General features: G+C 40.7%; 1 protein-coding gene across 1 annotated transcript in view; it reads right to left on the bottom strand.

Moving 5' to 3' along the window:
* The window catches only part of PTPRG (protein tyrosine phosphatase, receptor type, G), a gene marked incomplete at its 5' end in the record, with an annotated part of 313,696 nt that overhangs the window by 53,610 nt on the left and 237,030 nt on the right, over positions 1-23,056 (bottom strand). Inside the window, 2 exon segments of the mRNA XM_009997037.1 lie at positions 4,685-4,752; positions 15,207-15,358. Coding sequence (XP_009995339.1) covers positions 4,685-4,752; positions 15,207-15,358 — 220 coding nt within the window.

The following is a 23,056-nucleotide window of genomic DNA, read 5'->3' as shown; positions in this document are numbered from 1 at the left end:
GGAAAGAGAGAACATCCAAATGCACCCTCAAATCCTGTAGACAACGCTGCAACCCACCGAAGTCTCAGAGTCACAATAAACCGCAGATTTTCATTTCCCCACAGGCCTGGCTACAGCTTGGATTGTCACAGATGCTGGTGAAATGGGAATTTCTTGTATGCTCAGAAGTTCCCAGCTGCTTCTCTTGCAGAATGCTCCTGAGAGTGAGATCACACATTCAGACATGGTGAGATGAAGCAGCTGCTGAAAATGTATATCAAATACTGTGATTTCTTCTCTTCTGCTCTCTTACTCTATGCACCTTGAATAAAACTATGCTGAAGGGACAACAGGCCTCTTCCTAGGAATCTCCACCTATTCCTTTAAACTCCACATCAGGGAACTTGTTCCATGTAGCTCTGTGGATAGCAAAACCAGTGATGTTGAACTCTAACCTTCTGCTGCCACAAAAAGAGCTAAATTAATTCCCTACAGCACATCAGCACTGCTATTGAAAAGGCCCAGACTCTGCAAAAAACAGATGGAAACTAAACTTATGGGCCTTTAAAGATGTCAAGCATTTCCTTGCAGTGATGGCAGAAAAATCTTTCTTCCTCCCATCAATTTTTTTATTAATCAGAGCACACATGGCAACTCCCTGTGTGGCACCTCTCAGGGTTCACCCCATCAACATAAAACCTTGCAAGATGATCACTTCAGGTTTACCACTGGGATAACAATGTTTTTATACCTAGAATTAAAAAGATGAATTGTCACAGCCTGGCGAACCCATGTGCACAGCAGACACCTAACTCTAAGCTATTTTGTTGCCCCTTTTCTTCCCACATTTGTGACAGGATCTGGCTTAGAGACCCATAAAAAGGACTCCTACTGCACTGCTTCCACCCTTGTGCTTTTGCTTTCAGGACCTCCGTTTTGCAGATTTTAAAGCACAAATGCATTGTGAACAGCAGCAAAGCAAACCTGCAAGCTCCTGTTTTGACAGCCAAATACACTCCAGAGAGCCGTAGAACCCTTGTAGGTCCCCACATTTTTGTCTCCACCACCACATTATGTGTAACAGGAGATTCCTGATCGCCTGTTTGCTTCAAGCCATTCCTGTGAGGACCTGAGTGAAGTTATTATTTCTCCCCCAAAAGAGGTGAACTGGCATTTTTCCCATCAAGAGGGTGGTGCAGTTGTGAAGTGTCAAAATCATCTCTGAAGAGAGCTCAGGGACCTGGTGCCAGGTCCTTATTCACAGATAACAATCATTGCCGTGAGCATAAGAAAAAGGGTTCTGCCCTCCTGACTGCAGCCAAGTGCTCCACGTGAGTTGGCTTTGCAGTGATAAATGTCACGTTTGCAATGGGTTTTGCAACATGAAAGTCCATAATTTGCTTTCCAGGGACCTATGCTTGATTATCAGGAGAGTTAGAAGCATTCACTGAAGTCTAATGAATAGAATTAACACATCATTTAAACAAGGACTAATATGTATGCAAATGAGAAAAAGTTGAAAATAGGAGTTCAAGCCATAATTTCAGAAAACACAGACTGCATCCTTATGAAATATGAATGTTTCAATTCACCTCATATCTATACATCTGTGTTAGCTGCTTTGCATGTGAACAATAGGGTGCATGAAGCCCATTTTAATTTTTAAAATTTGAACTCGGACTTATAAAATGGATTATATTGAAACATGAATAATATATATGCTAATTAAAGACTCCATTTAATGACATAAATAAAGACGAAGACCAACATAGGCTAATTCCCATTTGCAAATTTCCTAATTACTGTATTTTCCTTTGGAAAGCAGAAACTTTGCTTCCACAGTCTCAGAACAAAAAGAGAGTATTTTGTTGGCTCAAATAATTTAAAAAAACCTTTCAACTTTTTTATTCATAAGGATTGATCTCCAATGAGCTACAATTGCTTTGCCTAGATGGATTCAATGTTAAATATCACTCAAATGATGGTGATTTGTGTGTGCAAATGGTATTAATTATTAATAATTATTAGTTTTTTCTCTAATAAGGTATTATTGCTTATAAGGTATACACACCCCTCAATATCACAAAGCATATTCAGAGTAACTTTGGCAGATGGAAACCAAATAAATGCCCCTGATGTTTGAGAGGCTGTTAAGCTCTGTCTCCCTTTCTCTTCCTGGCTCCCTCACATCCCAGGTCACCATCCTCTGCTCTTGTGGTGCTCATCCCTCCAAGCTCCTCCTCTCAGCATTAGTGAAACGGGTTTGGGGAAATAAAAACTTTAAGAAAAGCTGGAGAACAGCCAGAAAGCTTGCAGGCCACTTTACTTTGGTCACTTCTCTAACCCCATAAAATCCTCCTCTCTGACAGACCCCTCGGCTCCTGGTGAACTGTGAGGTTGGCAGATGTCATTTCCCACGATGGGTTTAGGAGATGCACTCCTTCAGTCTGCCTTGCAGAGGGCTCTTCTCTCACTCCCATTCACACACACAGAATCACAGAATCCTAGGGGTTGGAAGGGACCTCGAAAGATCATCCAGTCCAACCCCCCTGCCAGAGCAGGGTCACCCAGAGCACATCACACAGGAACGTGTCCAGGGGGGTTGGAATGTCTCCAGAGAAGGAGACTCCACAGCCTCTCTGGGCAGCCTGTCCCAGGGCTCTGTCACTCTCACAGCAAAGAAGTTTTCTCTGATGTTTACCCCAAATTTCTGCCAAATATCCATCAGCAGGGGTAAACTCCATTCCCTATCTCTGACCACTGCCAGTCAGGGATTTGCTCCAGCTGAGGAGCACCTGGATTCTCCAGCGTCATGCCTGTGCAAAAGGAAAGTCATCCCTTCATACATGACTTGGAGAAGCCCCAATCCTTAGGGATTTGGCATCGCAGCCCTGAGTCCAACCCGTGGCATGACAGAACATGCCTTGATCTGTAACAGCTTAAAGTGTATTTGACATGGGGGAGATTGAGATAAGCTCCTGCTGCTACAAAACATGAGGAATTTTACCAGCACTCACTGGAAACTTTCTGATGGTTGTTCAAAAAATGGTTTTAGAGAGTGAATCACTGCACAGAAATATATCCATTTAACTGATAATCTGATCAGAAGGAAAATAAATAACAAACTTGAGCCTTCAGTGAACAGAACATTTGTAATTATTAATGTTGACATGTTTGACATATTTTATGTCAAATGTTTTGATTTATTTTTGTTTTTAACATCAACAATATTTTTTTAAATTCAAATTGAGCTTATTTCTGATGCTTTAGAAATATCTTTGTAGGATATTTCAAAATGTTTTTGTACTATTTTGAAAAATACAGGATTTCCAAAACATGAAACAATCCACCAATCAAGAACCAGACCTATGCCACTTTCAGCTTAAAAATTAGAACTCAAATGGATTTTAACCTGTGAGTCAGTAAAGGAAAATACATGCTCTTCATAGCAATAGAGGAAATGTTTTCTTTTAATCAAACTCAGTGTCCTACATGAAATGGAATGAATTCACAGACTTGCAGCATTTGTAATAGCAGCACAACATGTGTGGTGCATTCCAAGACATTGTTTTTTCCAGAGTTGCACAGGTTGGCACTTTATTTTAAGAAAAGTAAAATTAAGCCCACCTCTGCTTGTTATTGTTTTACTAGTCTACTTGATTCCTAATGTATACCCAAGGAGTTAAGATTGCTGCATTGATTTAATATTCTTACCCTATAATTTTACACTCAGACCACATCCTGCTGTGAAATAGCTAGTGCTAATGCCTGTCCAAAAGCTGCTGTGGGACTGAGGACAGCACAGGGCCCTTCAATAGCTATATTTTATGGTTACAAGGAGAGAGAGAGAAAAAAAATATAATTTATCTGGTTGCTGTGGTTAATTCACAGTTTCACAGCAGAGGTATGCTGTTCCCTCTGGGTACATCTACTTGTATTATAGAATATTGCATTCACAGTTTGTCTGAGACATTCCTCTAGCTCTGAACCTACCAATTTATGAGAGGGAATCTACTCCAGAGATACCTGTATACAATTTAACACATACTCTCAGACCAAGAATATTATAGAAAAGATACAAACCAGCAACAGATCGATGGAAAACATAAACTACCAACAGATCAAACAACAACGGGTTAATAAATGGTTTCATTGAGCTGGCAGCAAACAGGAAAATAATATATCCACCTTCTTATGAAAATAGCCTTCTTTTAAAAGTGATTTAATTTCACAGAAAGCATTTGTGAAGTTTGTTTCTCTATCAAACTACTATTATAGCTTTAAAAAACAGAGTTAAAAAATGTTAAAGTTGTATAGAAGTTTCCTGTAGAAGAGCTTACAAAAGACCTGACAGATGAGCAGGAAAAGCCAGTGGTTCCCTCTACTGCTGTGCTTATAAGAAAACACATTCCTCATGGCCTAGTATTTCTCAGCACCCACAAACCAGTTCTTAATGGAACTTAACTAGAATATTTTAATATTTAAAAAATATGAATTAAAAATTATGTCTTGTAAACGTCTATCTTTAATCCAGTCACCACACTTTTTTTCCAAGACCTCACCATTACAGCAAAACTAGGGAAGGTATTTCCAGAAATAAAATGTCTGCAATTAATCTATGTAATTACTTCCACAGAAACAAACCAGAAAGATCAATTGCAGCCGTGGCACAGATCCCTCATTGCCTGATCTCAGCTGCCCTCGCCTGCTCCCCTTTACTCCCTCTGTAGAAGAAGGGGTTTCTGAAAACGCTGGGGAAAACTTTCTACACCTCTAAACAAAGCAGTGAGGAGGGTATCAACAGTAGTTTTCCAACTTGCTGCCCAGAATTTTGCATAAACTTCATCCTCCTTAATGAATGGGACAGCCTGTGTGCAAGGCAGAGCCTAAATGTCTCAGCTCCTATGGGATATCTTAGAGTTAATTAGAAATGACAAAGTATACTTTTGTTTGTTTGAGAGTTTTCAAGGTCGCCAACATGATATTTTGAATTCTAGTCTTCCACAATGGAACTGTGTATTCTTCTGTTGTTTGAGTTCTGATTGCATGCTTGATATTATCTTTTAAAATAAAGATGATGCAGATCTGGGCTCCCGCTGAGTTCAATGGCCACATTTCTAAAAGTCCCTGCAGAAAAGATGTTCACACAACTGACCCACAAGTTATGAACATCCCAGGAGCTGAAGAATTCCTGCAGTTTCAGAGTGAGAATTCTCATTTAAAGTTACCATTAAAGATAACCCAAATCCAGCAGGTACCAGGACTGCTGGATTTTGGGACAGGTGGTTTCACAGCTGTAGAATCTTGGTTCTTTGAGCAATCACCATTCTCCATATCCTTTGCAAGAAAATACTTTCACATAACAACCTCTCTGGGAATGTCTCAATGTCAGCCACCCTCAGTGCTTGCTCACAGGGTCTTTGCCCTTGGGACTGAGGTGGCCTCATGTTGGCACTCACTGCTGAAAATGGGGCAGTATTGACATGTGCAGTACGATGTGATAACACACAATGGGGGCAACAAACCACAGTTACACCAACCCCTTCTCCTCTCTTTTTTTTGTTTTTAAACTTCACCTCACTGTTGTACTCTTAACTCTTCCCTACTTTAAGGCTCCTTTCTGCCAAAGAACAGATGGAAGAAAACTCCAAATGTTTTTTTTTTCCACCTACCTGTGAGTCTTCTGGAAAAGTTGTCCTCTGCAATCTGCCTTTGCACTTTCTTTCTTGCCCATTTGTATCTTCCTTCACTCTCTCTCCAAAGCTAGAGCCCTCCCTCTTTCCTCCCTCCAGCTTTTAGATGCTTTTTTATCATCTTCACGTCATTCACTTTAAACTTGATGCATTTAAACTGTGTCTTCCACACACTTTTTCAAGCTTCTAGTCTGTGATTTACAGGATAATTTAGTACACTACATCATTCCTCCTGTTCTCTCATGTTTGCATGTGTGCTTTAAAGCTTCCTTTACAGAGCTGTGGAGATCAGCCCTTGAAGTTCCCATGCAGGGGCAGTGACTACTGCAGTGCTCCTGAGGAATCGCTGCTTAATTTTGTTTTGGAACCTGGAAATTATGGAAATTCTGTAGATCACTGCTTTATTGCCTTTCCTATCATGAAGCTTTTTCTAATTTCAAACCTAAATTTCTCTCTTGCTGCAATTTATACCAAAGACTCCTCATCCCCAGCACGATGGGTGGAGAAGATCATGTGTTCCCCTTTCATGTACTAGAGCACTTGCTTTCCCTCTCTGCTAACAACCCTACCTACCCATCTGGTCTAACCAACTTCCTCATAGAAAAGGTATCTCGCACAACAACAACCATAATCCTCTTTTATTTACACCTGCAGATATACTAACCTGCTAGAAATCTGGATTTGCTTTTCATTGACAGGACAGCTTCATGAAATTCAGGTGAAGGCTGGACATGAGGGACACAGGCAGAAACTGGCTTTGAATACCTGGCAAGAAGTAACTTCTTATTTCAACTGCATACTCTCGAGAACCTATTTAAGGTAATACAGGTTCCTCAGTCATGTGGACTCAAATTTACAAGGGCATAGGGTAATTTAGCTGATACCAGTTATTCAGGAATCGCTCTGTCAACATCAATGGGACTGCTCAGGCTTAAACCTGAACCTGACTGTGTCACTTCCTTGAATTGGGATGTTCCCAGGCTTGCTGATTTTTGATGTTGCTCCTGATGCTGTATAATTAGGTCTAAAACTACTAAAAATTTTTTAAATTTTGTAGATATCACCACTAATCTGCATTTAAGCTTGGCAAGTTCCTCTCCAACTTCTTTCCTTTCTCAAGACAAAACCTGTTGGTTTGTGAGGTGGTAGCTCACTACTGGCCAGTGAGGATACGGAAATTCTGAAGAATTCTGGTTTATGAGAAAAAGAAAACCTTGTCTTAATTAAGGAAGAGTAAAAGTAACATGCCCCTTTCCACAGCTTAGCTCTTAACAGTTCATCCAGCATGCTTAAAAAGCAACTTCCCATCTGCAAATCTGTCTCTTTTTTTTTCTAATGAGAACGAGTTATTCTGTTCAAAATCCCAAAATGGGCATCTCAGGGCCAATTCAGCAGCATGGGGTCTGTTACTATAACAACTCACAACTCCTGTGATTTCTGAAAGGACTGAAAGTAGCCATTTGGGAAATGATTACTGAGCGAGAAGGTGCTTGGGAAGGAAGGGCTGTGAGGGGTGTGCAGTCCCAGGCTGCCCCACACTCGGCTGTGCTCACCTGCCTCAGCCCTTCCTGCACAGAGGACACCCTGGGGTCCCACCACTGTGGAACAGCCAGGCCAGATCCTTTGCAGCTCCTGACAAGCAGGGAGAATGAAAGCCCAGGAGCTGACAACAGGAGGAACAGCAGCAGCACCCCAGGGTTTGGTGTCAGTGGATCTTCCCAAGGGCTTTTCTCTTCCCTCCCCCCAGGCTGCACGGTGCCAAATGGAGGAGCAGAGATGCTGTCAGAAGTTTTCATACTGATTTTCCTCGTAACGGAAGGCTGACGAGTGCTCAAAGAAGGATGCCAAGAGCTAGAACAAGCAACCAGCAGCCTACTTGAGCTTCTTGAAAGCCCGTAGGCTTGAAAGAAAGCTGCCTGCTGCCAGCCCAGAGGATGAGATCAGTTCCCTGTGCGGGATAAGAGGGAGCTGATCACAGACCTGCTCCCCTCTAATGAAAACCAGCAGCTCTTTTGAGATACAGTGCAAAAAAGGCCCAATATTTCAGTACTTCTACCTCCAGCAGTGGCAAAACCAAACACAACCTGGATCTTCTGCAATAAAAGATGAAGTGCTTTTCACAGAATGACAGGATCATCATGGTTGGAAAAGACCTTTAAGTTTAACTGTTAACCCAGAAAAAAAAATCCCACCATGCCCACTAGAGCATGGCTGGGTTGAGACAGGGAGATCAGAGGGCTCCAAGTCAGGCAGGGCTACATCCCATTTCCCAGGCAGTGATCTGCCCCATTCCCTATCCCACTGAGACTCTTCATACCTCATCACACAAGACTAGACATGGCTATTCCCAGGGGAAAGCAAAGGCATGGTATGCCCTGTCCAGTAAGAGCAGGTCACTTAAAAGGAAGTGAAAGCTGCAAGAGGTTTCAGACACACTGTGAAGGACACAGCACTCACCTCTGTGTTTTCTCTCATCTCCCTGTCATGTTGCCCATCTCCCGGCTTAGGAAATCTCTTGCGCTTGTTGGCTAATTCTCCTCACTGCCTTTGCTGACATGGGTTGTGCTCTGGGGCACCGTCATCTCCAAGATGAGCACAAGTGCCTGGATATGGTCCTCAGGAATCACTGGGGGCAGTGTCAGCGTGAGCATCCCCATCCTGCCTGCTCATTCCTGCCTCATGCTGTTTCCTCAGCTATGCTGGTACAACTCAGGTTACTACATCGAGCACACTGGGAAGTAATCTGGCTTAAATCAGGGTACAAAAGCACCTCTCTTTTTTATAAAAAAAACCAACAAAAATAACCCCAGAACACAACAAACCACGGATTATTTCTCAATCCAGCTCCTCACGTGGTTGTACAAACATTTGCATTGATATCACAGAGGGTAGAACAAGGGCAGGAATGAAAGAGGTTGCTTGAACTGCTGCTGCTGAAATAAACACCCATGCAAGGGCACCTGAGGCATTCTTAAAATCAACAGACAGGCTCTCAGAAAGTGCTACCACCTAGCATCCTCTGTGAGTCAGAAAATGAGAAGAATCACAATTATTTTAGAGTTAGCTGAAAGCAGCTTTTATCATTGTAAGCAAGCAATATTACAATGGTCTGTAAATTTGCAATGTTCCTTTTTCAATCAGTACAGTAGATGAACAACACATTGTGTACTCATAAAATAAAACCTAGAGATAGGTTCAAATAACAATTTCAGCACTTTTTACAACCTGCTACAGGCAGAAGTTATTATTTTTTTTTTCCTCAATGATGTTTTAACACTGTCTTAGCTATGGAGCTTTACAAGTTCCCCAGAATTTAACACCAAAAGGCACTTTTCCAAGGCACAGCTATTAGACATGGTAATTACAACAGTTCTTGGCCTTTTATTGCACTTTCATTTCTATATTACAAGCTGGTTCACAAATACAGCTGATCAACCTTCCTCAGTGCTGTTTTACCACTCACAGAACTTGGATGCTGAAATATTGAACACCTGAGCTTGTTCCCAGTGAGGTCTTTGCCACTGAGTTCAACTGTCAAACTGTAAGTGACTTGGCCAAGGGTCACACAGAAAATCAATGAGTAAGTCAGAAAAAGAACCCAGATCTGGTTGATTTTCAATGTAATTTCTTCTGCAGAGAAAGGCACTGCCAGAGAAGTAAGATGCTCTGATACAGAACTCCCAAAGATTCTGTTCAATTCAACAGGATGCTTAATAAAAACCTAAGAAACTCCTACTGTCTACTAAATTCTATAGGGTTTTGTCCAAGGAAAATTAAAGGCATCTTTTTCCCAAGCTTTCTCATATATACATGACTATAAACAAGCCATGCAAGTTTGCTTGCTCTTTGAAAGGCAGCAGCTGTGTTGTTTCAAAAATCCCTCCTGAATGTAAACATATTAGCACTGTATAAACTGCTTGATTTAAGAAGAAATGCAATACAATACTCCTGCTTTGTCTTCAGGATCACGATGTTGATGGTGGCAATAATTCAGAGGTGAATTATGGTACCTGCTGAAAGGAAAGAAAAAGAAACTCTCCAGCTAGAGTTGTGATTTACTTTCTTCCTCTTAGCTGAAAATGAGAAATGGCTATAATTTAGTTCCCATTTAAAAGTTGCTGTTGGCCAAACTCTAAAATCTTAATTGCTTCTTAATATTCTCTGCTTTTTTTTTTCTTTTGAAACCACAGACTACAGCATTGTAGCGCTTAGATTAAAAACCAGAATGGAAAACAAACAGTGGTAGGTCACTGTCACTCCTAAAATATGAGTTTTTTCTAAAGTGACAGAAGTCACTGTGTATCAAAGTATTTTAGTTGATTTCCCAACTCTAGTGACCCTCCTACAGCTCTGTGAAAAAGAAAGTGGCACTGACCCTGGCTTTCCCTTAGAGTGCCAATACTCAGGACTTGTTCAATTTGCAACAGCACAGAGTGGAAGTGCTAGAAGAGGCATGTTTCAAGCCATACTGTTGGCTCAGCCTGCTACAGGAACTTGCCTTGTTGAAAAAAACCACTTCAGTCACACTCAATCCCTAAATAGTTTGGAGGTGATTACTAAATACTCTGCAGTTTCCAGAGGTTGTACAAAAAGGCTGTGAGAGTAACAATGGCAAAGACTGCAGACAAACCAAGTCAAGTTTTAAATTGAGTTTGAGGAAGTGCAGAAGGATCTCATGGTATTGAGTCTGGGTATAAAACCATAGATGCAAAAAAATACTCAGAAATGCAAAAAGAACACACTTGGGAAACCGTACCTTGGGACACACGCACATGTTTTAATGGGCTGTAGAATCATAGAATAGATTCTACATAGATTATATGTTCATGAGCTATTAGTGCTCCAGTGAAAGATCCTAAAATTCCAGTGAATAGTTCTCAGAAATACTCAGTGGTTGTGCATACAGCACACAATTTCAGCAACCTGTATGAAAGAAATGAAAGCAGAAAAAGAATCACAGAATTGTCATGGTTGGAAAGGACCTCTGAGATCACCGACTCCAACCATCAACACAAAAAAACCCCAGACAAGCACAACCACACACTCCACCAAAACTACTCACAAAAAACCCTCCACCTCGGCCACTACAGCATGCCCTGAAGTGCCACATCTACATGTTTCTTGAATACCTCCAAGGATGGTGACTCCACCACCTCCCTGGGCAGGATGTTCCAGTGCCTGACCACTCTTTCAGCATAGAAGTACCTCTGTGCCACTGCCACAACATTCAATTGAATGTTGAATTTACATGTTGAGTAAACTGAGGATCTGGTCTCCTCACCTTTTCTGGCTGCTAAGACTCAAAATCTCAACTTGATGCTGAAAGAAGTAAGTTTCAAGTACTAAGAGGTTCTGGGAGCAACAGTCCCCTTTGTGTCCAAGACAGCTCAAGGATTACCCAGGCCAGCTTTTCCTCAAGTGGAACAAAGATGCACAGAAGTAAACTTAAATTACAGCTATCATTGTCCCTCCTGCCCAGGAAGCCCAACTGTCAACCAGCCCCAGCCAAATTTGTAGTTCCTAGTCATCTCATGACAGTGCTCTCCTCATTGTCCTGGGAGATCAGGCACTGCAATTTTGCAGCCTCAATTATGCTGACCTAGTTTATTTTCCACTCTACAAAATCACATAGCCTTCTGCACAGCAGTGGCATTAAAAGTACTGAATTCAGGAAACCCTATAGAAAGGTAATTCAGAGCTGCTGCTTGCCTGCAAGTTCCCATCCCTTTTCATTACTGAGATGGCCATCATGCTAAAAAGATGGAAGTGATCCTTTCTCTTCAACATCAATTGTATCCTTTTGCCATTTGTCCAGGATCCACACGGAAAAGGAACTGAGAACAGCAAATTACCTCTGCAAATAAGGGAGTCTTGTTCAGAAACTGCACAGATCATTTCCAAAGATATTCAATTACAAGAAGTCTCTAATGAACACAGCATGGAAGCTCAACAGATAAAGAAAGAAAAAGCTTCATCAAACAGTGACTGCTTCCTATCACTCTTCTCTTTAAATAAAGGGAACAGAAAATGAAGGCTCCTTTTAACAAGGCATCATCACAAAACTTTTGGTGTATCACATAATGAGTTACAAAGGATCCAAACAGAGACAAATGCTTTGCCAAACCATCACAAGCAACCTCTCCAACTCTTTATTTTGGTCCCTGGATAACAGGGCCCTGATGCAATGCAAACAAGCAGAAGGCTTCCCTCCGCTTCATTGTTCTATTTAAGTCACCTCTGGTCTCAAATCATCTAATCCCACAACTGTTCAAACACACTAAAGTGAAAATATAATTTGTTTTACCCTCAAAACGTATTGTCAAAGGGTAACCATGTATTGCCAAAGGGTAACCACATCTCTTCTGTATTTTCTAGTTCTCTGAGTTTTGTTTTGTAATGCTTTTTCCCACACCAAAACAAAGAACTGCCGTGTAAGAGGGCCCAGCACGCCTGTCCCTTTGAGGATTATCCTTTCATAACAAGTGTTATGAAGTGTGCACTTCAATACCATGTTTCTCTCACCAAAAAATGTGTCTCAAACTTGTTTTCATGTCATTTGTTTTGATGGAGTTATTTAGCAAATTATTCCATATGTTGCCCATTACATTTAAAGCTACATATTTCTTCCTGAAAGTGCTTGTTCCTTTCAAACTTGTGAATTAGACTCTGCAGTGTTTGAGGATCCATTTTTTTCCTTACTTCAAACACTCACAGAGATGAACATTTTATTTTTTCTAAGGCAGGGTAATCACACTGAAAATGGCACACCTGGAAGAAGGGATAGAGTGTATGCTCAGCAAGTTTGCTGATGATACCAAACTGGGAGAGGTATCTGACACTCCAGAGGGCTGTACTGCCATCCAGCATGACCTGGACAGGCTGCAGAGCGGTGCATAGAGGAACCTAATGAGGTTCAACAAGGGAAAGTATAGGGTCCTGCACCTGGGGAGGAAGAACCCCATAAACTAATATAGGTTAGGGGTGGACCTGCTGGAAAGCAGTGCCAAGGAGAAAGATCCAGGATTCCTGGTAGAGAGCAAATTATCCATGAGCCAGCAATGTGCCCTTGCCACCAAGAAGGCCAATGGAATTCTGGAGAGCATAAGGAAGAGTGTGGCCAAGTAGGTTGAGGGAGGTCCTTCTCCTCCTCTACTCTGCCCTGGTGAGGCCACATCTGGAATACTGCATCCAGTTCTGGGTTCCCCAGTTCAAGAGAGATGGGGAGCTACTGGAGACAGTCCAGTGAAGGGCAACAGAGATGATCAGGAGGATTGGAGCATCCCCCTTATGAGGAAAGGCTGAGAGAGCTGGGACTCTTTAGCCTGGAAAAGGCTGAGAGGCTTTAGCCTATTTAGCCTGAGAGGAGACCTTATTAATGCCTGCAAGTATCTAAAGGTGGATGCAAAGTGGATGGAGCCAGACTCTGTTCAGCAGTTCCCACTGACAGAACAAGGGGCAACGGGCACAAGCTGGAACTCAGGAAGTTTCATTTAGATATGAGGAAAAACTTGTTTACAGTGAGAGTGACAGAGCACTGGGACAGGCTGCCCAGGGAGGTTGTGGAGTCCCCTTCTCTGGAGACATTCAAGACCCACTTGGATGCAGTCCCAGGAAACGTTCTAGGGAATCCTGTTTTGTTGGGGGAGTTGGACTCTCAAGTTTGTTTATTGTTCCTTGGATTGTTGCTTCATATTTTTAAAAATCTTTTGATTGCTACATGTTCCATGTCTATATTAATTTTTAATCTCCATCTTTTTAATTATTTTTTTATTAGTATCAATCATACACAAAAATTGATCTACTGCAGTCAAGGGTTTTAATGACAATGCTTGTAAAACTACCAAAGGCACCAGTGAATGTTAAATACTCATGCATGTTATGGAGAGCAAATAAGAAACAATGGCTGTCTGTATGCAAAACATTGAATGCTACAGAAAAAGTAATCTGGTTTCAGTTAAAGTCTTTGTACATGTATCTTCCTTGATTTATGTTCATATTTGTTATGACAAAGAAAGTAACAATTTTAAGAGGTGGATGATTAGGAATTTTGAAGACAAAAAGTGTTTGGCTTTAATTAACATACCTTAATTTTACATCTGATTAATATATGATCTATAATACAAGCCAATATTTATAACAAACTAGTCTCTTAACTATTAGTCAGCACTTTTCAACTGTAGTTCTTCTCAGGAATGGTATTGTTGCTCTGAGAGCAAACTAAACACTAATTTTGCAATTATTCCTCCCAATCCATTAATGAAATTGCAGGAAATGGAAATGTTTTCAAACACTGAGAGGTTCCAACATTCTTCTTTATAATAGTTGTTAATATTCAATTTCATAACCTTACCTCCCTAGAAAAGTGGTTTTTATCAATGCAAGATAAATACTACTAATCCCTCATTACAGTGCTTCAGGATACACCATAACCTTCAAGGGCTTGCCTGGTTTGAATGTGACCAAGTTTAGTCCTTCAAATGAAGGAAACATGTATTGGAGGACAGAACACCACAATGGGATCTTCAGAACCTTTCCATTTTTTTGCTTTTGTGCACTTTTATTCACTGTCATACTTGCAATGATGTTAATTACTTAGAAACGTTAATAGAAATTATTTTCACAAGCCTATTGTCATCTAGTCATTAATACTCTTTCACACATTCTCAGCCTTAACAATTTGGCCAATTACTTGTTAGCAAAATGGCTGTTCCGAAAAACAGCTTGGATTTTTTTTAACAGGTTTGCAAATGTAATGATCAATGCACAGCTATTTCTAATCAAAGCTATTTTCCTGTGTCCCAACTAATCAGACATTGAAATGATTCCTAAACATTTACCGTGAGACTAATGCATAGTTCATTTTCACTATCAGACAAAGGAGCTGTTTTCAGGTTTTAGTTCTGGCACAAGAAGATGCTGCAAGTTTTGATTTACATGAAATCAAATGGAGATGGACTGGTTGATGTTAATCCTAGCCTCCACTACGGAACCAACGCCCACAGGTGTAGACAACATCATCTCTTTGCAAGAGACAATATTTTCTTTCAAGACCTTGCAGGTTGCACTTCTAAACACTTCACCAATGCTAAGGAATCCATGCTCAGAGCATTGCTATATATTGTGAAATGTTATCCCTAGTTCTTTGACGTACAGTCAAAGGAAGAACTGCTTAGGGTGACACAAGTGGTTTGTGGCAAAGCCACCTACAGAACCAAGTCCTGTCTCTCTGGGCTTTTTTTTCATCTTTGCTGAAGGCCGAGACAATTATACCTTTTCATAGCTGTATTAGAGGGACTAATTGTCAAAATACTTTCCAGCATTATAGCTGGCTCTACCATTGCTAGAGCTCTACCCAACTTATTTTCATGACACAAAAATCAATACTTAAGATAACTGAATAGTTAACCAACAGAGCTGCTCCAGCATCTAGAGAGCTAACACATCTATCACCGTTAACACCTAATAAAATAAAAACCACAGGACCACATTGAAACACCACCTGAAATACATTTTACATTGTTATCAGTTTCCAACCAAAAGGAAACAGGCTCACCTCCAGTAGACAAGTACAGCAATGAGAAGAATGAGGCACACGAAGGTCAGTGCTGAGACCACAATAAGTGGGATGATCCATTCCATTCTACCAGGGGAAGGTCTCGTGGCCATGCTGGAGCTGTTCTTGTCAGCTGTGTATAAAACACACACCAAAACCAGTCACTAAATGGAAATAAAATTATTGTATGGAAAAACATGTAAGCAAATCAGTTTGTCCATCTTACATGGTATAGAAGAATGTAGCAAAGGTATTCTAACTGCAGGGTGGGACTACATTTGTCTTTAGTCTAAGACAGAGCAGAGAAGTATGGTATTTATTGCTACATATGGCTTGGATTTTACTACTGCTTGTGTTTACAGTCTCATAGACAATTTTAGAAATCTATCATACAAGCACCTATTGTCAGATGTGGAGCACCCCACTAAGTCGTTTCACCATGGTAACAAAGGAAACTCTTTGCTGGGTCATCAGTGTTTGCAGATAAATGCACTTTCTCAGCACTACAGGATGGCCCTGATTATAAAGCTTAGTGTAACACTTGGCTTCAGAAATAAATTTATTGGTAACTACCTTAAAATAAAAAGTCCTCAACAGGTTGGGCGTCATGTCACATAATTTGTGGAATTGTCACAATCTGGTGAGTTATTGCATAGGAGAGCCCTTTTTCAGCACATGGATTGTCAAGATGGATGGATGTAAGGATGTGTTGTAACTGACAGAAGACAACATTATGCCACAGCTTTTGAACAAATTTAAAATTGGTCAATATACTCAGATCTGTTGGACTAACTCAGTCTCACTTTTCACATGACACCTCATTAAAACTACTGTATCATATAGAAGACAAACACCTAGAGAGGTTCTGCAAGTACTGAAGTCAGTGAGCATAGACTCCGTATTAACGTATTTCAAAAGACATCTAATTTGTGCAAATTCATGTAGACTTGACAAATTGTTTTAGACAGAATGATAAAAGAAAAATACAGAAGCAGATTCTGTATTTTATTCATGTTTCCTAACAAACAGGCAGGGGTTGATCAATACCTGTCAACAGGATGTAATGGGAAAGGATTAGCATAAAGAGCTTCAGATTTGAACGAGGATTGAAATGTAGCATTTGACTTCTGCTTTTTAGCCTATGTGAGCCTTTCCTTGCCCTCATTGAGTACTGTATTATCATATCTTCTGAAACTGCTGCAAATCCTACCAGAAGAACATAATTGCCTTTTCACTGTAGGCAGGCAAAACACAGATAATTGGAAGTCACCAGATGTCACATAATATGAAGTCATACTCTATTTTAATAGCATTTAGATTATACTCCTCCATAGGCAGGAATAAAATTCAACTAACATGGAAGTAAAGGTTAATTGTAAATGCTTTTTGCCTGACTGCTGAAAACAGAGCAAGGCTGCAGGCTGCTGCAAGCCCAGCAAGAAATCTTTCTAGTTTTAAGAACTGGGCTGATGGAGGTAGTGCCCTTTAGCAAGCAGCCTAAACGAGGTGCTAATCAGAGGAATGTTTGGGGGAAGTGGACGTGCACTGAGTATAGAACTGATCAAAAAAGAGATGAGTAGCCAGTTGTCTCCAACTTCAGTAAGAAAGGCTACCAAGGTTACCAACAGGACCACTTTGCAGAACAAACACACAACGTTGTACCTCCAGCACGTGGGGAGCTCTTGCCTTCACAGCATACTACTAATAAACACTGTTTTAAAGACAGAGCTTTCCATTTCCTTGACTAACAAAGAATAAGGAAAAGAACAACTCCAAAACTAGAGCAAAGGCATATTCTCTCTATTTGCCAAACTTGGGAAAATCATAAGCCCCGAGGCATCGGTTTTTATCAGTGCATTTCAAATTATTTAACAGCATGTAAAAAATGAAGCCTGTGAGGTAAGTGTTACTAATTGGAATGGTAAAAGGGACAACACCAAAAAAAATGGAATGTAATAAAACTTAGTAGGAGAGCCAAGCACTCCCACCACCTTACATCCATTAAAGTGTTGCTTCATTTCTCTCCAAGGACTGTATTCTGTTTAGTTTCACCTCCACATGTTTCAACACAAAAACATATGTTTCTGTTTACATGGGAAGAAAATTAAATTCCATTGCAAGCACAGCATGGGCTGGTGTCCCAATGCTCACTATTAAATTCTACAGTGCTCTCCATGCTCCTCTTACTCAGTCTACTGTGGAGAACACACCTGACCCTGCCAACTCCCTAAACCTCAGATGTGAGGATAAGAAAGTGTTCAGTATGTTGAATGTCACAATAGTAAATCCCATTCCTACATGCTGATGCTGACCCCAAAATTCCAGTTGGGAATGCCCAAGAAGTGATGTACTCCAGAAAAACAGAGAACATTCCTGTGCTGGCTATGAAGAAGTTGTCTTAGGTGTTTTCTAGGTTATAAGTACAATGTTAAGAGAACTTCAACATCAATGCCAACAAAAAACCATACTAGACTGACAGCTGGGACCAGAAGTACAGCAGAACAGCTGGAGTGCTGGTGCCTATCTCTTGAGTGTCATGGCAGAAGAGCCTAAAAATAGGCAGCACACTGGGTAACTTGGAAAAACAGTTGAAGAAAATACACACAGATCTGAGTTTTACAGCTTCCTGCTCTCCTACCTAATAAAATGTCACAAAATAAAAAGCAGCCAGCATTTCAGTCTTTTCCAATGCAAGAATGTTGAGCCTTGGCAGTGTCAACAGCATACCCTTGTCAGAGTACTCACCATACTCTGTACTTCAGGGAAAAAAAAAAAAAATCTTAAAAAATGGACCAGGAAACTCCATTTTTGCTAAGAAATGTAAACAGTTTCCAGTGGCATATGCCTTTGTTGAATTAATTCAGTTTGCCTTTTACTGGCTTGGAATTCATCCCAGTAGGAAGGAATAAAAACTATTACAGTATAACTGTTTCAGGAGGTCCCACATGATACAAGCCCTGGCACTGCTAAATCCACTCCTGCGTCTGGAAAAATCCCTAACTTCTGTGCATCATCCATCCAGAAGTTCCATCCAGGCTCTGGATGGATGAGGACCTGGCACAGAGAGCATTAGAGAGCATTGGGCAGCAAGGGAGACTTTGGCAGTGCAATTCTTGCATGAAGGTCAAGGCAAAAAAGGGGCATCCTAAAATTTGTTAAATGTACTGTTTTTCTGTGTATTCTTGGTAATTGGTTCCCGAGAACAGAAGCATATTTATTTCCCTTAAGTAAGACTGCTTGCTATAACAAGCAACCATAGCTGTACCATATAGCTTATCTACCTTTATCATTCGTTGCATAAACTGCCAGAGCAAAGTTCTGTTTGTTGTACTGGTACAGAGACCTTTAACTACAACAATCTGCATGTTCTGCAGGCCAAAGGAAAACCCCCACTGCCAAACTGCCCCAGATCATCCACTCACTTAAAAGAAAACCATCTTTCCTTTGAGAAAATGTAATTATGGACTTATAGAAAGGTACCAATTAATGCTGGGAAATAATATTGGCCAGAAGTATTACCTTTGATACAAGCTCATGCCATTGAACAGCTATTTTCTCCCTATTTCTTTACAAGCATTCTAAAGTAGTCATACTTACAAGCTGTGTATAGCTAAGCTTTTCACTGTTCTGTAAATTGATTAGAATAATATTTAATAATGATGTCAGATATCGGAAATTCATACTGTTTGAAAACATCAAATCATTCAGTCCCTTTGTTTTCAAGCCATTCTGCTGTCTGCTCCTCTACGTGCCATGCAAAATGGCTCAAGTGCCACATGAAAATACAGCTTAATAATCCTTGTCACGTATGGAAAAAGAAAGAATTACACAGATGTTTAATTATCTTAATGAGGTTATTCCCAAAAGGCTTTCGTAACCTCAGACCTGGCAAAGACTGTTCTAATAACCAAAATTCAGTCTCTGCTAAAAGAATACACCAGGCTTGAAATTTAACCCTGCACGTGATGATCTCTCTACAAAGTTCTCTCACAGGAGGAACTGGGCAGAAGAGGGTGAGCTCTGAGAGATGGGAGGACCTGGCTGAAGTATGGAGCAGGGGCCAAACCCATGTCTCTCTGTCCCAGCTCAGGACTCAGGCAAAAGCCCAACTGGACATCTTTTTGCTCACAACAGCCCATTTGTTATCTCCTGTCAATAGCAAATGATTTGTGTAACTATCTGGCACAACAAAACAAAAATCTGTGAGATAATACCTGCACTAGCCTAACTAAAATGAAACATGTTGGGCTTTTTTTTAGTGGGGTTTTGGCTTTTTTTGGGTTTGGGTTTTTTTTGTTTGTGTGGTTGTTTTATTTTTGTTTGGTTGGGTTTTTTGTTGTTGTTTTTGTTTGCTGTCTGTTTGTTGGCTTTTGTTGTTTTGGTTTTTTGTTTTGGTTTAGTTTTTGGTAGAGGATCTTTCTAATTGCTGTTTTTCTAATTTTCAGGTTTCAGAGTCACAGACAATGCTGAGCAGCTGTGTGTGTAACAGTTGCAGATCAAAGGTACAATTAATCTAATATGGGCACCAAAACAGAGAAAAGGATGATCAGGAAAATGAAAGAGAAGAATGCAAGCAAGCGTTCAGTGACAGAAGAAAATCATTAGAGTTGGCCGATACCACCAGGCAAGAAGAGGCCAATGCCATTTGGAAAATAATGACATGGTCTCAGGAGAGGTGTGTGTGTATGTGCGTGTGAAATAAGCACTAAAAGAAAATGAGCCTTGCTGTACTAATTGGCCTCGCACTTTCCCTGTAATTTCTCATGTGTTCCCTCTTCTCCTCTAATCATCCACACTCTTGAGTACTTCCCCATTCAGTTATCTCCTTACAACTGCTAATTCAATGCTATATAATTAATTTTACAAGTGTACATTGTTATGAAACAATTTTCTACTCTTTAAAATGATTAAACTTTCTACTCACAAAAACATTTTTGAAACCTTGGCAGCTTTTTAAAAACTGCTTTCCTGTAGAAGAGAAAAGATGCATCCAAAAAGTTTCTGCCCTTGATGGAACACTGTAAGCTGCAGGGGTTCTTTCTACTCACTTTGAAAGTGACCTTCACCCTTTTTTAACTGTCCTGATGCTCAGGAATGCTTTCAGACACTTCTGGTAACACCCTGATCTTGATTTCAGGTTTACCTTGTTACAGAAAACCTTTAAGGCCCTTTCTCATAGGAAGAGGTTTTGCTTATGTCTAGACTTTAACTGAACTTGATTTCTTCTGTGAGCTGGGTCAGGTTTGTTTGTATGAATACAAAATTTCCATGTTACTGTGGAAAACAATGAAGCTGAAGTAACTAATCTTAGGCTTTGTGCTGGTGTTCCATTGATGGGCCACTTCACCAGCTGTGGGTTTTGCTGGAATATGTCTTTGGTATCCTACATCCAGCCTGGAGGAAAGCTCCTTCTCCTGCATTCCCAAGAGTCTTCTCACAGGGCCAGCACTCCCAACAGGCCAGCCAAGCCCTGCTAAGGCACATCTGGTAAAATATTTGGGCAAATTCCAGGTTAGGTAGACCTCAACTATCCCCCAGAGAAGCCTGGGGACAAAAATGCAAAGAAAAGAACGACTTGCCTGAAGAGGCTTTGAAGGACAAGGTCCTCACACCTGGGATAAAGAGATTCAGACTGAACGTCTGTGTCCCAAACCCAATAAAAAACATCTCAAAATGTTAGCAGAGTGGAAAAACACTAGTCCTTCCCAATGTCTGGACAAGGAGTTACCAGGTTTATGACTAACCTAATTTCTTCAATCTGGAGGTCCAGAGAATGAAGCTTTACCTCAAGGAAAATGGCACAAATGGGCCCTTCTTCATCCCTGAATAGCAATTCCCAGACTTTTTGCTGCAGTGTCTTCCTCAATACGCTGAAGGGCATGGGAAAGGCTTGTCTGGGAAGCTGAATATATAGTGCTTTTCCTCATCCTGAGTATGTCACCAGAGGTTTAACTAAGATTTAATTAAGGTTAATTTGGATGAAACAGGCGACTCCTTCACTTATCTTTTTCCCCAAGTCATTTCCTACACGTGGAAGCCATTTTTGTAAGATACAGTGATGTTTGTAAGTTACCCTCTCTCATGTATAAGCATGGAAAACCTACTTTGCAGAATCCTTAGAAGACTGACTGTATCTGCATGCAGTCTTCAGGCAGGGTCACTTCAAGCCTCCAAGCCTGCAAGTGAGCAGAGCTCCTAAAAAGGGCTGTCTAGTAGGAGGCAAAACTGAACTGAACCACTTTCAGTGACAGCTCTCTGCATGCTAAAAAGTAACAGAAATCATGTCAGACTAAAGGGATAAAATTCATTATAACCAGTAAGTACTTCTTAGCAATATTAACAGTATTTCCTCATCACAATGACTTATATATTTTTTCTTCTTAACTTCACCACAAAATAAAAACCAATCTATTAACAATCCATTTGTCATTAGCTAAGAAACAAGACAAATCACCCATCTTTCCTCCAATTTATTAGGCTGAGAATAAGCCATGACGCCATTTCTTGTAGAAAGGACATTGTACTTGGGCCAGCCAAGAAACTGGCACATGAGAAACAGTGAAGCAGAGGGCAGGAAGAACTGAAGGCAGCTATTTCAGAGGCAGGTTTACCCAGGCAGGCTGAATTGCTGGGGTTTGAACCTAAATGGTGCTGAATGCTTACTCCCAACATTGCAGAGCATGGTTAGGACAAGTTCCCTCCTTCCTGATAAAAGAGATACTAGGGCAAGTGGCATGTTGAAAGCTGCCAGGCAGGCACCTCAAACCATATTTGGTGGGAGCCCTGGATTTTTAAGATTTCCAACTGAGGAGTAAGAAAAAGAGTCATGTATTTTAAAAGAGACCAGCACAACCTGGTTCATGTTTCTTGGCTTTTGCATTGTTAATCTGTTCTCTTACAGAACACTTATGATTGAGAGCATTAGAATCAGGTCAGCATTTCTGTAACTAATGTTATTAAAGATTGGATTTAGCTTTGTTTTTTAAGTGGGTTCTGAGCTATAACTGAATACACAATCTCTGCATTTTTGTGTTTATAAATGTAGGGGAAAATAAATACGTGAGGTTTTTTCACAGTAACAGAGCTGCCTTGACAGAAAAGTACACAACAGTCTATAGATTAGCAAAATAAACTATAACAGTAAAAAAAACCAACAAATCAACAACACAAAAAACATGCACCATCTTGAAAATGCTGTGGTAATACACATGATCACTCAAACTCGTCATAGTATCTAAATCTCAGCCCTTACTCTGCAAATAAATCCATTTGAATGTACTCCATTTGTTCCTTGCAGTCATGAGATCTGTTTTCCTTACCAGTGCCTGGAGCTCCCCAAGCAGAAACATGTGTCTATGCACCCGACTTCCTGCACAGGGATTTGGGAGCACCATGAGACACCTGTTTGCATAGGTCTGTGCAGCAAATCCTACCACACAGGGCTTGGTGCAAATGGAGGTCACCTGGCCATGCTTCCAAAAGGTCGTCTTTGCTGTGCACATAGTATGGCCCTGGTACATACATCCAGAGTTGGCACGTGTCAAGAGCACTGGCAATTCTCATCAGGACAAACAGAAAATATGTGAAATCTGCCTGGCTCATATTTTGGCTTTTTCACAAGAAAAAAAGAAGGCAACTCTAGTGTAAAAAGTGCCTTGTCTTGGAAGATCAGAGCACGTACTTTTTGTGGTGAGAAATAAACCAGAGATGATCCCATATTTGGGAGAATATCTCAAAGCCCAATCAGTGAGAATCCTGCAGATAAACTAAATTAGTTTACAGCATATATAGCAACCTTCCCATGAAACACCAGCTCAGCACAGCAACCGCT

The sequence above is a fragment of the Chaetura pelagica genome, unplaced genomic scaffold (assembly GCF_000747805.2).
Source record: "Chaetura pelagica isolate M959 unplaced genomic scaffold, ChaPel_1.0 scaffold364, whole genome shotgun sequence".
In the NCBI taxonomy this organism is placed as follows: domain Eukaryota; kingdom Metazoa; phylum Chordata; class Aves; order Apodiformes; family Apodidae; genus Chaetura; species Chaetura pelagica.
The sequence above is the reverse complement of the archived record's forward strand: the minus strand, read 5'-3'. Positions and strand labels throughout refer to the sequence as shown.